Source organism: Mobula hypostoma (assembly GCF_963921235.1).
Source record: "Mobula hypostoma chromosome 8 unlocalized genomic scaffold, sMobHyp1.1 SUPER_8_unloc_9, whole genome shotgun sequence".
Classification (NCBI taxonomy): domain Eukaryota; kingdom Metazoa; phylum Chordata; class Chondrichthyes; order Myliobatiformes; family Myliobatidae; genus Mobula; species Mobula hypostoma.
The window spans coordinates 84,750-99,057 of record NW_026948132.1 but is presented as its reverse complement, the minus strand read 5'-3'; the positions used below and the strand labels follow the sequence as shown (position 1 = coordinate 99,057).

The 14,308-nt window shown below is 57.8% G+C and overlaps 1 protein-coding gene across 1 annotated transcript in view; it reads right to left on the bottom strand.

Annotated features, from left to right (window-relative positions):
• Positions 1–13,952, bottom strand: part of cadm4 (cell adhesion molecule 4) — a gene marked incomplete at its 5' end in the record, with an annotated part of 182,674 nt that extends 168,722 nt beyond the window's left edge. The window contains one exon of the mRNA XM_063039059.1: positions 13,818–13,952. Coding sequence (XP_062895129.1) covers positions 13,818–13,952 — 135 coding nt within the window. The remainder of the gene's footprint in view (positions 1–13,817) is intronic.
• Between the last annotated feature and the right edge of the window lie 356 nt (positions 13,953–14,308).

Sequence of the window (14,308 nt, the reverse complement as noted above, 5' to 3'; positions counted from 1 at the left end):
GACCGGTTAGCCTAACATTGGTGGTGGGGAAACTGCTGGAGTCAGTTATCAAGGATGTGATAACAGCACATTTGGAAAGCGGTGAAATGATCGGACAAAGTCAGCATGGATTTGTGAAAGGAAAATCATGTCTGACGAATCTCACAGAATTTTTTGAGGATGTAACTAGTAGAGTGGATAGGGGAGAACCAGTGGATGTGGTATATTTGGATTTTCAAAAGGCTTTTGACAAGGTCCCACACAGGAGATTAGTGTGCAAACTTAAAGCACAGGGTATTGGGGATAAGGTATTGATGGTGATAGAGAATTGGTTGGCAGATAGGAAGCAAAGAGTGGGAATAAATGGGACCTTTTCAGAATGGCAGGCAGTGATTAGTGGGGTACCGCAAGGCTCAGTGCTGGGACCCCAGTTGTTTACAATATATATTAATGACGTGGATGAGGGAATTAAATGCAGCATCTCCAAGTTTGCGGATGACACGAAGCTGGGTGGCAGTGTTAGCTGTGAGGATGCTAAGAGGATGCAGGGTGACTTGGATAGGTTAGGTGAGTGGGCAAATTCATGGCAGATGCAATTTAACGTGGATAAATGTGAAGTTATCCACTTTGGTGGCAAAAACAGGAAAACAGATTATTATCTGAATGGTGGCCGATTAGGAAAAGGGGAGGTGCAACGAGGCCTGGGTGTCATTATACACCAGTCATTGAAAGTGGGCATGCAGGTACAGCAGGCGGTGAAAAAGGCGAATGGTATGCTGGCATTTATAGCAAGAGGATTGGAGTACAGGAACAGGGAGGTACTACTGCAGTTGTACAAGGCCTTGGTGAGACCACACCTGGAGTGTTGTGTGCAGTTTTGGTCCCCTAATCTGAGGAAAGACATCCTTGCCATCGAGGGAGTACAAAGAAGGTTCACCAGATTGATTCCTGGGATGGCAGGACTTTCATATGAAGAAAGACTGGATGAACTAGGCTTATACTCGTTAGAATTTAGAAGATTGAGGGGGGATCTGATTGAAACGTATAAAATCCTAAAGGGATTGGACAGGCTAGATGCAGGAAGATTGTTCCCGATGTTGGGGAAGTCCAGAACGAGGGGTCACAGTTTAAGGATAAAGGGGAAGCCTTTTAGGACCGAGATTAGGAAAAACTTCTTCACACAGAGAGTGGTGAATCTGTGGAATTCGCTGCCACAGGAAACAGTTGAGGCCAGTTCATTGGCTATATTTAAGAGGGAGTTAGATATGGCCCTTGTGGCTAAAGGGATCAGGGGGTATGGAGGGAAGGCTGGTGCAGGGTTCTGAGTTGGATGATCAGCCATGATCATACTGAATGGCGGTGCAGGCTCGAAGGGCCGAATGGCCTACTCCTGCACCTATTTTCTGTGTTTCTATGTTTCTATGTGTGTCTGACACACTAATCCCTCCTGTCTACACAACATCCATATCCCTCCATTCCCCACACACTCATGTGTGTGTCTAACACACTAATCCCCTCTGTCTACACAATGTCCACATCCCTCCATTCCCCACACACTCATGTGTGTGTCTGACACACTAATCCCTCCTGTCTACACAACATCCATATCCCTCCATTCCCCACACACTCATGTGTGTGTCTGACACACTAATCCCCTCTGTCTACACAATGTCCATATCCCTCCATTCCCCACACACTCATGTGTGTGTCTGACACACTAATCCCCTCTGTCTACACAATGTCCACATCCCTCCATTCCCCACACATTCACGTGTGTGTCTGACACACTAATCCTCTCTGTCTACACAATGTCCACATCCCATTCCCCACTCATTCATATGCGTGTCTAAGAACCTCGTACCTGCCTCCAGCACCATCCCACTGACACATTCCTGGTACCCTGCTCTTCTTGTGTCAGATTTGAACAACGTCTTGTCTGATAAGTTGGACACTTTCACAATCTGCCCTGTTGTGGCTTTACATCTTATTGTCTGTCTGCACTGCACTCTCTCTGTTGCTGTTCCACTTTATTCTGCCCTCCGTTGTTTTACCTTGTTCTACCTCAATGCTCTGTATGAACAGTATGCAAAACAAGATATTTACTGTTTCTCAGTACATGTGAGAATAATAAACCAACTCCAAGACCAGGTCACCACTCAATCTTCACTCCAACCCAAGTTTGTCCAACTTCCCCTCAACTCTTGAAACACCGTCCATAATGAAATGATCGATAATAATTATCCTTACTGTGAAATGTTGCAGGGAATGATTTTCAGTCCCTCTGACTGAATAGCTTCCCTCCACTGACAGCGAGCTCTATGCTGTTTACCTGTGCTGCACGCTACATGCAGTTTGAATTACAGTTCATTAACTTGTTTTTTGTTGTTTATGTGCTGTGTGTGTGTGATCTATTGTGCACCGTGGTCTGGAGGAATGTTGTTTTGTTTGGTTGTATATATGTACAGTCAGATGAGAATAAACCTGAATTTCTTGCACATTCCCTTCAATCCAGGCAGCATCCTGGAGAAGCTCTCCTGTCGCCACTTGAAAGCTCCAGTACAAGTCCTGTCATGGGGTGACCAAAACTGCACCAAAGACAGCCTCAGCAAGGATTTGTGCAGCAACAACAACATGATCCAACAAAATGGGAATACCAGAGAGTCTGTGTCCCACAGACTCAGGACCCAGGATCCCTGGGATCCTCCTAACCTTGATCCCAACACAGCACAGCAAAAGTTCATTCGGCCCACAACATCTATGCTAACCATTTACCAAGGCGAACCTTGGCTGCTCAAGATGGTGCAGACAAGAAGTTTGTTGGTACACTGCTTGCAGTGCTGCCTCTTGAGAATGTAAAGATACTTACTGATTTCCTTCACTGTCAAATGAAGCAGAAAACTGGCTTCTATGACCCAAGAACAGTGAGATCTTTTCACAGCAAACGCCTCATGCTGGCTTGGCCCCATCTGGACGCTTGCGAGAACATGTGACATTGGATGGGACGTTTTGAAATCCTCTCAGACTGGTGCACCTATCAGTATTTGGGGAGCAAACTGCTGGTGCACTTGGCATTGGCTCCACTCTGCTGCGGTCTGCGTGTGAACACTGGTTACTCAGTGGTAATAAAAATAAAAATGGACGTGGCATAGTGTCGGCATGAATATTCATGCCAGTCATTGTTTTCAGTGATAAACAAGTCAGGTCTAATTATAAGAGTAGACTTACTGACATGCAGACCTCTCTAAACATGGCAAATATAAAACATTCCACACAACACAGGCCCTTCGGCCCGCAACGCTGTGCTGACCTTTTTACCAGCATGGAGTGCAGTGGGAGGGGCAATAAGGAAGGAGTGGTGAGGAAGGAGGTGAGGAGGGAATTCTGTAGGAGGGGGTGAGGAGGGAACGCTGTGGGAGGGGGTGAGGAGGGAATTCTGTAGGAGGGGGTGAGGAGGGAACGCTGTGGGAGGGGGTGAGGAGGGAACACTGTGGGAGGAGGTGAGGAGCGAACACTGTGAGAGGGGGTGAGGAGGGAACGCTGTGGGAGGGGGTGAGGAGGGAGTGGTGTGGGGGGGTGAGGAGGAAACGCTATGGGAGGGGGTGAGGAGGGAACACTGTGGGAGGAGGTGAGGAGGGAACGCTGTGGGAGGAGGTGAGGAGGGAACACTGTGAGAGGGGGTGAGGAGGGAACGCTGTGGGAGGGGGTGAGGAGGGAGTGGTGTGGGGGGGGTGAGGAGGAAACGCTATGGGAGGGGGTGAGGAGGGAACACTGTGGGAGGAGGTGAGGAGGGAACGCTGTGGGAGGGGGTGAGGAGGGAATTCTATAGGAGGAGGTGAGGAGGGAGTGTTGTGGGAGGGGGTGAGGAGGGAGTGCTGTGGTTGGGAGTGAGGAGGGAACGCTGTGGGAGGGATGAGGAGGGAGCACTGTGGGAGGGGGAGAGGTGTGATCGTTGTAGGAGGGGGTGAGGAGGGAGCTCTGTGGGAGGGGTGAGGAGGGAGCACTGTGGGAGGGGGTGAGGAGGGAACACTGTGGGAGGGGGTGAGGAGGGAGTGCTGTGGGAGGGGGTGAGGAGGGAACGCTGTGAGAGGGGGTGAGGAATGAACAGTGTGGGGGGGGTGAGGAGGGAGTGGTGTGAGGGGGTGAGGAGGGAACGCTGTGGGAGGGGGTGAGGAGGGAGCACTGTGGGAGGGGGTGAGGAGGGAACGCTGTGGGAGGGGGTGAGGAGGGAACGCTGTGGGAGGGGGTGAGGAGGGAACACTGTGGGAGGAGGTGAGGAGGGAACACTGTGAGAGGGGGTGAGGAGGGAACGCTGTGGGAGGGGGTGAGGAGGGAGTGGTGTGGGGGGGGTGAGGAGGAAACGCTATGGGAGGGGGTGAGGAGGGATCACTGTGGGAGGAGGTGAGGAGGGAACGCTGTGGGAGGAGGTGAGGAGGGAACACTGTGAGAGGAGGTGAGGAGGGAACGCTGTGGGAGGGGGTGAGGAGGGAGTGGTGTGGGGGGGGTGAGGAGGAAACGCTATGGGAGGGGGTGAGGAGGGAACACTGTGGGAGGAGGTGAGGAGGGAACGCTGTGGGAGGGGGTGAGGAGGGAATTCTATAGGAGGAGGTGAGGAGGGAGTGTTGTGGGAGGGGGTGAGGAGGGAGTGCTGTGGTTGGGAGTGAGGAGGGAACGCTGTGGGAGGGATGAGGAGGGAGCACTGTGGGAGGGGGTGAGGTGTGATCGTTGTAGGAGGGGGTGAGGAGGGAACACTGTGGGAGGGGGTGAGGTGTGATCATTGTAGGAGGGGGTGAGGAGGGAGCTCTGTGGGAGGGGTGAGGAGGGAGCACTGTGGGAGGGGGTGAGGAGGGAACACTGTGGGAGGGGGTGAGGAGGGATCGCTGTGGGAGGTGGTGAGGAGGGAACGCTGTGAGAGGGGGTGAGGAATGAACAGTGTGGGGGGGGTGAGGAGGGAGTGGTGTGAGGGGGTGAGGAGGGAACGCTATGGGAGGGGGTGAGGAGGGAACACTGTGGGAGGGGGTGAGGAGGGAACGCTATGGGAGGGGGTGAGGAGGGAACACTGTGGGAGGGGGTGAGGAGGGAATGTGGGAGGAGGTGAGGAGGGAACACTGTGGGAGGGGGTGAGGAGGGAACGCTATGGAGGGGGTGAGGAGGGAACACTGTGGGAGGAGGTGAGGAGGGAACGCTGTGGGGGGGTGAGGAGGGAATTCTATAGGAGGAGGTGAGGAGGGAGTGTTGTAGGAGGGGGTGAGGAGGGAGTGCTGTGGTTGGGAGTGAGGAGGGAACGCTGTAGGGGGGTGAGGAGGGATGAGGAGGGAGCACTGTGGGAGGGGGTAAGGTGTGATCGTTGTAGGAGGGGGTGAGGAGGGAACACTGTGGGAGGGGGTGAGGTGTGATCATTGTAGGAGGGGGTGAGGAGGGAGCTCTGTGGGAGGGGTGAGGAGGGAGCACTGTGGGAGGGGGTGAGGAGGGAATGATGTGGGAGGGGGTGAGGAGGGAACACAGTGGGAGGGGGTGAGGAGGGAGTGCTGTGGGAGGGGGTGAGGAGGGAACGCTGTGAGAGGGGGTGAGGAATGAACAGTGTGGGAGGGGGTGAGGAGGGAACGCTGTGGGACAGGGTGAGGAGGGAGTGGTGTGAGGGGGTGAGGAGGGAACGCTATAGGAGGGGGTGAGGAGGGAACACTGTGGGAGGGGGTGAGGAAGGAACACTGTGGGAGGAGGTGAGGAGGGAACACTGTGGGAGGGGGTGAGGAGGGAACACTGTGGGAGGGGGTGAGGAGGGAACGCTGTGGGAGGGGGTGAGGAGGGAATGTGGGAGGAGGTGAGGAGGGAACACTGTGGGAGGGGTGAGGAGGGAACGCTATGGGGGGGTGAGGAGGGAACGCTGTGGGAGGGGGTGAGGAGGGAATTCTGTAGGAGGAGGAACACTGAGAGGGGGTGAGGAGGGAACAGTGTGGGAGGGGGTGAGGAGGGAACGCTGTGGGATGGGGTGAGGAGGGAACACTGTGGGAGGGGGTGAGAAGGGAGTGGTGTGAGGGGGTGAGGAGGGAACGCTATGGGAGGGGGTGAGGAGGGAACACTGTGGGAGGGGGTGAGGAGGGAATGTGGGAGGAGGTGAGGAGGGAACACTGTGGGAGGGGGTGAGGAGGGAATGTGGGAGGAGGTGAGGAGGGAACACTGTGGGAGGGGGTGAGGAGGGAACGCTAAGGGGGGGTGAGGAGGGAACGCTGTGGGAGGGGGTGAGGAGGGAATTCTGTAGGAGGAGGAACACTGAGAGGGGGTGAGGAGGGAACACTGTGGGAGGGGGTGAGGAGGGAACGCTGTGGGATGGGGTGAGGAGGGAACACTGTGGGAGGGGGTGAGGAGGGAGTGGTGTGAGGGGGTGAGGATGGAACGCTATGGGAGGGGGTGAGGAGGGAACACCGTGGGAGAGGGTGAGGAGGGAATGTGGGAGGAGGTGAGGAGGGAACACTGTGGGAGGGGGTGAGGAGGGAACGCTATGGGAGGGGGTGAGGAGGGAACGCTGTGGGAGGAGGTGAGGAGGGAATGCTGTGGGAGGAGGCGAGGAGGGAACGCTGTGTGAGGGGGTGAGGAGGGAATTCTATAGGAGGAGGTAAGGAGGGAGTGCTGTGGGAGGGGGTGAGGAGGGAGTGCTGTGGTTGGGAGTGAGGAGGGAACGCTGTGTGAGGGGGTGAGGAGGGAACACTGTGGGAGGGGGTGAGGTGTGATCGTTGTAGGAGGGGGTGAGGAGGGAACACTGTGGGAGGGGGTGAGGTATGATCGTTGTAGGAGGGGATGAGGAGGGAGCTCTGTGAGAGGGGGTGAGGAGGAAGCACTGTGGGAGGGGGTGAGGAGGGAGTGCTGTGGTTGGGAGTGAGGAGGGAATGTTGTGGGAGGGGGTGAGGAGGGAGCTCTGTGAGAGGGGTGATAAGGAGGGAGCACTGTGGGAGGGGGTGAGGTGTGATCGTTGTAAGAGGGGGTGAGAAGGGAGCTCTGTGAGAGGAGTGATACGGAGGGAGCACTGTGGGAGGGGGTGAGGTGTGATCGTTGTAGGAGGGGGTGAGGAGGGAGCTCTGTGAGAGGGGTGATAAGGAGGGAGCTCTGTGAGAGGGGGTGAGGAGAGAGCACTGTGGGAGGGGGTGAGGAGGGAGTGCTGTGGTTGGGAGTGAGGAGGGAACGTTGTGGGAGGGGGTGAGGAGGGAACACTGTGGGAGGGATGAGGAGGGAGCACTGTGGGAGGGGGTGAGGTGTGATCGTTGTAGGAGGGGGTGAGGAGGGAACTCTGTGGGAGGGGGTGAGGTGTGATCATTGTAGGAGGGGGTGAGGAGGGAGCTCTGTGGGTGGGGTGAGGAGGGAGCACTGTGGGAGGGGGTGAGGAGGGAATGTTGTGGGAGGGGGTGAGGAGGGAGCTCTGTGAGAGGGGTGATAAGGAGGGAGCACTGTGGGAGGGGGTGAGGTGTGATCGTTGTAAGAGGGGGTGAGAAGGGAGCTCTGTGAGAGGGGTGATAAGGAGGGAGCTCTGTGAGAGGGGGTGAGGAGGGAGCACTGTGGGAGGGGGTGAGGAGGGAGTGCTGTGGTTGGGAGTGAGGAGGGAACGTTGTGGGAGGGGGTGAGGAGGGAACACTGTGGGAGGGATGAGGAGGGAGCACTGTGGGAGGGGGTGAGGTGTGATCGTTGTAGGAGGGGGTGAGGAGGGAACTCTGTGGGAGGGGGTGAGGTGTGATCATTGTAGGAGGGGGTGAGGAGGGAGCTCTGTGGGTGGGGTGAGGAGGGAGCACTGTGGGAGGGGGTGAGGAGGGAATGCTGTGGGAGGGGGTGAGGAGGGAACACTGTGGGAGGGGGTGAGGAGGGAGTGCTGTGGGAGGGGGTGAGGAGGGAACGCTGTGAGAGGGGGTGAGGAATGAACAGTGTGGGAGGGGGTGAGGAGGGAACGCTGTGGGACAGGGTGAGGAGGGAGTGGTGTGAGGGGGTGAGGAGGGAACGCTATGGGAGGGGGTGAGGAGGTAACACTGTGGGAGGGGGTGAGGAGAGAATGTGGGAGGAGGTGAGGAGGGAACACTGTGGGAGGGGGTGAGGAGGGAACGCTATGGGAGGGGGTGAGGAGGGAATGTGGGAGGAGGTGAGGAGGGAACACTGTGGGAGGGGGTGAGGAGGGAACGCTATGGGGGGGTGAGGAGGGAACGCTGTGGGAGGGGGTGAGGAGGGAATTCTGTAGGAGGAGGAACACTGAGAGGGGGTGAGGAGGGAACGTTGTGGGAGGGGGTGAGGAGGGAACGCTGTGGGAGGGGGTGAGGAGGGAGTGGTGTGGGGGGTGAGGAGGAAACGCTATGGGAGGGGGTGAGGAAGGAGCACTGTGGGAGGGGGTGAGGAGAGAATGCTGTGGGAGGGGGTGAGGAGGGAATGTGGGAGGAGGTGAGGAGGGAACACTGTGGGAGGGGGTGAGGAGAAAACGCTATGGGGGGTGAGGAGGGAACACTGTGGGAGGGGGTGAGGAGAAAACGCTATGGGGGGTGAGGAGGGAACGCTGTGGGAGGGGGTGAGGAGGGAATTCTGTAGGAGGAGGAACACTGAGAGGGGGTGAGGAGGGAACTCTGTGGGAGGGGAGAGGAGGGAACGCTGTGGGATGGGGTGAGGAGGGAACACTGGGGGAGGGGGTGAGGAGGGAGTGGTGTGAGGGGGTGAGGAGGGAACGCTATGGGAGGGGGTGAGGAGGGAACACTGTGGGAGGGGGTGAGGAGGGAATGTGGGAGGAGGTGAGGAGGGAACACTGTGGGAGGGGGTGAGGAGGGAACGCTCTGGGAGGGGGTGAGGAGGGATCTCTGTGGGAGGAGGTGAGGAGGGAATGCTGTGGGAGGAGGCGAGGAGGGAACGCTGTGTGAGGGGGTGAGGAGGGAATTCTATAGGAGGAGGTAAGGAGGGAGTGCTGTGGGAGGGGGTGAGGAGGGAGTGCTGTGGTTGGGAGTGAGGAGGGAACGCTGTGTGAGGGGGTGAGGAGGGAACACTGTGGGAGGGGGTGAGGTGTGATCGTTGTAGGAGGGGGTGAGGAGGGAACACTGTGGGAGGGGGTGAGGTATGATCGTTGTAGGAGGGGATGAGGAGGGAGCTCTGTAGGAGGGGTGAGGAGGGAGCTCTGTGAGAGGGGGTGAGGAGGGAGCACTGTGGGAGGGGGTGAGGAGGGAGTGCTGTGGTTGGGAGGGAACGTTGTGGGAGGGGGTGAGGAGGGAGCTCTGTGAGAGGGGTGATAAGGAGGGAGCTCTGTGAGGGGGGTGAGGAGGGAGCACTGTGGGAGGGGGTGAGGTATGATCGTTGTAGGAGGGGGTGAGGAGGGAGCTCTGTGAGAGGGGTGATAAGGAGGGAGCTCTGTGAGAGGGGGTGAGGAGGGAGCACTGTGGGAGGGGGTGAGGAGCGAGTGCTGTGGTTGGGAGTGAGGAGGGAACATTGTGGGAGGGGGTGAGGAGGGAACACTGTGGGAGGGGGTGAGAAGGGAACACTGTGGGAGGGGGTGAGAAGGGAGTGCTGTGGTTGGGAGTGAGGAGGGAACGTTGTGGGAGGGGGTGAGGAGGGAGCTCTGTGAGAGGGGTGATAAGGAGGGAGCACTGTGGGAGGGGGTGAGGTGTGATCGTTGTAAGAGGGGGTGAGAAGGGAGCTCTGTGAGAGGGGTGATAAGGAGGGAGCACTGTGGGAGGGTGTGAGGTGTGATCGTTGTAGGAGGGGGTGAGGAGGGAGCTCTGTGAGAGGGGTGATAAGGAGGGAGCTCTGTGAGAGGGGGTGAGGAGGGAGCACTGTGGGAGGCGGTGAGGAGGGAGCACTGTGGGAGGGGGTGAGGAGGGAGTGCTGTGAGAGGGGGTGAGGAGGGAGCACTGTGGGAGGGGGTGAGGAGGGAGTGCTGTGGTTGGGAGTGAGGAGGGAACGTTCTGGGAGGGGGTGAGGAGGGAACACTGTGGGAGGGGGTGAGAAGGGAGTGCTGTGGTTGGGAGTGAGGAGGGAACGTTGTGGGAGGGGGTGAGGAGGGAGCTCTGTGAGAGGGGTGATAAGGAGGGAGCTCTGTGAGAGGGGGTGAGGAGGGAGCTCTGTGAGAGGGGTGATAAGGAGGGAACACTGTGGGAGGGGGTGAGGTGTGATCATTGTAGGAGGGGGTGAGGAGGGAGCTCTGTGAGAGGGGTGATAAGGAGGGAACACTGTGGGAGGGGGTGAGGTGTGATCGTTGTAGGAGGGGGTGAGGAGTGAGCTCTGTGAGAGGGGTGATAAGGAGGGAGTGCCAGGCTGTGAGAGGGTGTTGAGGTAATGTCAGAGATAAATTCATGTTTCAGATATTCTCCTTCAATGCTTCCTGAAGGAGCTGTAAGATTTTTCACAGCTCCTTCCAAACATAACAGGAGAGAAAGTGTCACAGCTTCTTTAAGGCAGGATTTCAGCTCACTGACACAAGACATAACAGTGACAGAAAACATATGATCCGGAAATTTAACATCAGTGATCCCTCAAGAAGCAATCTATATGCTAAATCAGTAATCATTTTGATCTAGGCTGCCTCCTCGCAGTGAATGCACCATTCGCTGATTAAATGCTTGGATGGGGCAGGGAGATGTAAAAGTTCACGGGGTTGACTGTTTCCTATTCACCACTCCTCCCAAAGCATACGCTCCTCACCACCCCAACCTCAGTGCTCCCTCCTCACTGACCCTCCCTCAGCACCCCTCACTCAGCGTCCCCCCATCCCCTCTCTCAGCGCTCCCTCCTCACTGCCACTCCCTCAGTGCTCCCTCCTCACTGACCCTCCCTCAGCACCCCTCACTCAGCGTCCCCCCATCCCCTCTCTCAGCGCTCCCTCCTCACTGCCACTCCCTCAGTGCTCCCTCCTCACTGACCCTCCCTCAGCACCCCTCACTCAGCGTGCCCCCTCATCCCCTCTCTCAGCGCTCCCTCCTCTGCACCCCTCCCTCAGCGCTCCCTCCTCACTGACCCTCCCTCAGCACCCCTCACTCAGCGTCCCCCATCCCCTCTCTCAGCGCTCCCTCCTCACTGCCACTCCCTCAGCGCTCCCTCCTCACTGACCCTCCCTCAGAGCCCCTTGCTCAGCGTCCCCCCCATCCCCTCTCTCAGCGCTCCCTCCTCACTGACCCTCCCTCAGTGCTCCCTCCTCACTGCCACTCCCTCAGCACCCCTCACTCAGCGTCCCCCCATCCCCTCTCTCAGCGCTCCCTCCTCACTGACCCTCCCTCAGTGCTCCCTCCTCACTGCCACTCCCTCAGCACCCCTCACTCAGCGTCCCCCCATCCCCTCTCTCAGCGCTCCCTCCTCACTGCCACTCCCTCAGCACCCCTCACTCAGCGTCCCCCATCCCCTCTCTCAGCGCTCCCTCCTCACTGCCACTCCCTCAGTGCTCCCTCCTCACTGCCACTCCCTCAGCACCCCTCACTCAGCGTCCCCCCATCCCCTCTCTCAGCACTCCCTCCTCACTGACCCTCCCTCAGCACCCCTCACTCAGCGTCCCCCCATCCCCTCTCTCAGCACTCCCTCCTCACTGCCACTCCCTCAGCACCCCTCACTCAGCGTCCCCCCATCCCCTCTCTCAGCGCTCCCTCCTCACTGCCACTCCCTCAGTGCTCCCTCCTCACTGCCACTCCCTCAGCACCCCTCACTCAGTGTCCCCCCATCCCCTCTCTCAGCACTCCCTCCTCACTGACCCTCCCTCAGCACCCCTCACTCAGCGTCCCCCCCATCCCCTCTCTCAGCGCTCCCTCCTCTGCACCCCTCCCTCAGCGCTCCCTCCTCACTGACCCTCCCACATAACTCCCTGCTCACTACCCCTTCCTCAGCACTCCCTCCTCACCACCCCTGCCTCTACACTCCCTCCTCACCACCCCTCCCTCAGCACTCCCTCCTCACCACCTCTCCCACATCACTCCCGCCTCACCACCCCCCCTACACTCCCTCCTCACCACCCCTCCCACATCACTCCCTCCTCACCAGCCCTCCCTCAGCACTCCCTCCTCACCACCCCTGCCTCTACACTCCCTCCTCACCACCCCTGCCTCTACACTCCCTCCTCACCACCCCTCCCAGATCACTCCCGCCTCACCACCCCCCCTGCACTCCCTGCTCACCACCCCTCCCACATCACTCCCTCCTCACCACCCCTCCCACATCACTCCTTCCTCACCACCCCTGCCTCTACACTCCCTCCTCACCACCCCTCCCACATCACTCCCGCCTCACTGACCCTCCCTCAGCACTCCCTGCACCCCAGTGCTCCCTCAGCGCTCCTTCCTCATCGCCTCCCTCAACTCTCCCTCTGCACCAGCCCTGGCTCAGCTTCCTGAACCTGCATTGGTACATGTACAACACCTCATGCATCCTCGACTACCAGTGAACTTTCGAACATGGATTCGCTCTGAAGGACGGAATTATTTTCTGTTGCTGGGAGGAAGTTGAGTGGCACATTAGGAGCGCTGTCAACGGATTGAATGGAGGATGTCGCCGGAAATGCCCCCCACCTCTGCGTCCATCAGCTGGCCCAAGGCGTCCTGCACCCCAACAGTTCAGGATCTCGATCTTTGCTCCAGTGTGGGAGTGTGTATTGGGTGGGTAGGGAGGGAGTTTCACCTTGCCTGACCCCAGAGAGTAGAGGGAGATTCACTCTGTGTCTGACCCTGGGAGTGTGTGATGGGACAGTGTGCAGGGAGTTTCACTCTGCGTCTGACCCTGGGAGTGTGTGTTGGGACAGTGTGGAGGGAGATTCACTCTGTGTCTGACTCTGGGAGTGTGTGATGGGACAGTGTGGAGGGAGATTCACTCTGTGTCTGACCCTGGGAGTGTGTGATGGGGCAGTGTGGAGGGAGATTCACTCTGTGTCTGATATCAGGGGTGTGTGATGGGACGGTGTGGAGGGAGATTCACTCTGTGTCTGACTCTGGGAGTGTGTGATGGGACAGTGTGGAGGGAGCTTCACTCTGTGTCTGACCCTGGGAATGTGTGATGGGATGGTGTGGAGGGAGATTCACTCTGTGTCTGACCCTGGGAGTGTGTGATGGAACAGTGTGGAGGGAGATTCACTCTGTGTCTGACCCTGGGAGTGTGTGATGGGGCAGTGTGGAGGGAGATTCACTCTGTGTCTGACTCTGGGAGTGTGTGATGGGACAGTGTGGAGGGAGCTTCACTCTGTGTCTGACCCTGGGAATGTGTGATGGGATGGTGTGGAGGGAGATTCACTCTGTGTCTGACCCTGGGAGTGTGTGATGGAACAGTGTGGAGGGAGATTCACTCTGTGTCTGACCCTGGGAGTGTGTGATGGGGCAGTGTGGAGGGAGATTCACTCTGTGTCTGATATCAGGGGTGTGTGATGGGACGGTGTGGAGGGAGATTCACTCTGTGTCTGACTCTGGGAGTGTGTGATGGGACAGTGTGGAGGGAGCTTCACTCTGTGTCTGACCCTGGGAATGTGTGATGGGATGGTGTGGAGGGAGATTCACTCTGTGTCTGACCCTGGGAGTGTGTGATGGGGCAGTGTGGAGGGAGATTCACTCTGTGTCTGATATCAGGGGAGTGTGATGAGACAGTGTGGAGGGAGCTTCAGTCTATGTCTGACCCTGGGTGTATGTGAGGGATGGAGTGTAGATGGGATGGTGTGTGATGGGACGGTGTGTAGATGGGACGGTGTGTGATGGGACGGTGTGTAGATGGGATGGTGTGTGATGGGACGGTGTGTAGATGGGACGGTGTGTGATGGGACGGTGTGTAGATGGGACGGTGTGTGATGGGATGGTGTGCAGATGGGACGGTGTGGAGATGGGACAGTGTGTAATGTCTTGGTGTCTCTCTGAGGCTCTGACTTTCCTCACCTTGAAGTTGTCTCTTTTCTCGGAACCAGCGGATCCGGGCGCGAGGTTTGCTCCGTGGGACCGTGCATTGAAGTTCCACCTCGCTTTTCTCTCTGGCCTGCTCCCCCAGCACTTCAACGATAGGCTTTGGAGGCACTGGAAGTATGGATTTTGAAAATTAGTCTTGTTAAAGATACAGGGAGACAACCCAACACTGGAACAGAGCAACTGAGACAATGCCGACCCTCACCCACCTATCTGCACAGATATCTCCGCAAGATCCTACCTCAACTCCACCTCCACCCATTATGCTCCTCACAGGTGTTAGGTGTTTCCCAGCCTACAGGCCAGGAGTGTGATGGGACACTTCCCAGTTCCCTGGGTGGGGTCAGTCCATGCACTCAACATCCGCCACATTACCTGTCCCTCACAACTCCGCACCAAATTGCAGAGTTTCAATGTGTATCTCTCCTCACCCCCATCCTCTACCCCACACGGACTACAGTGTTTCA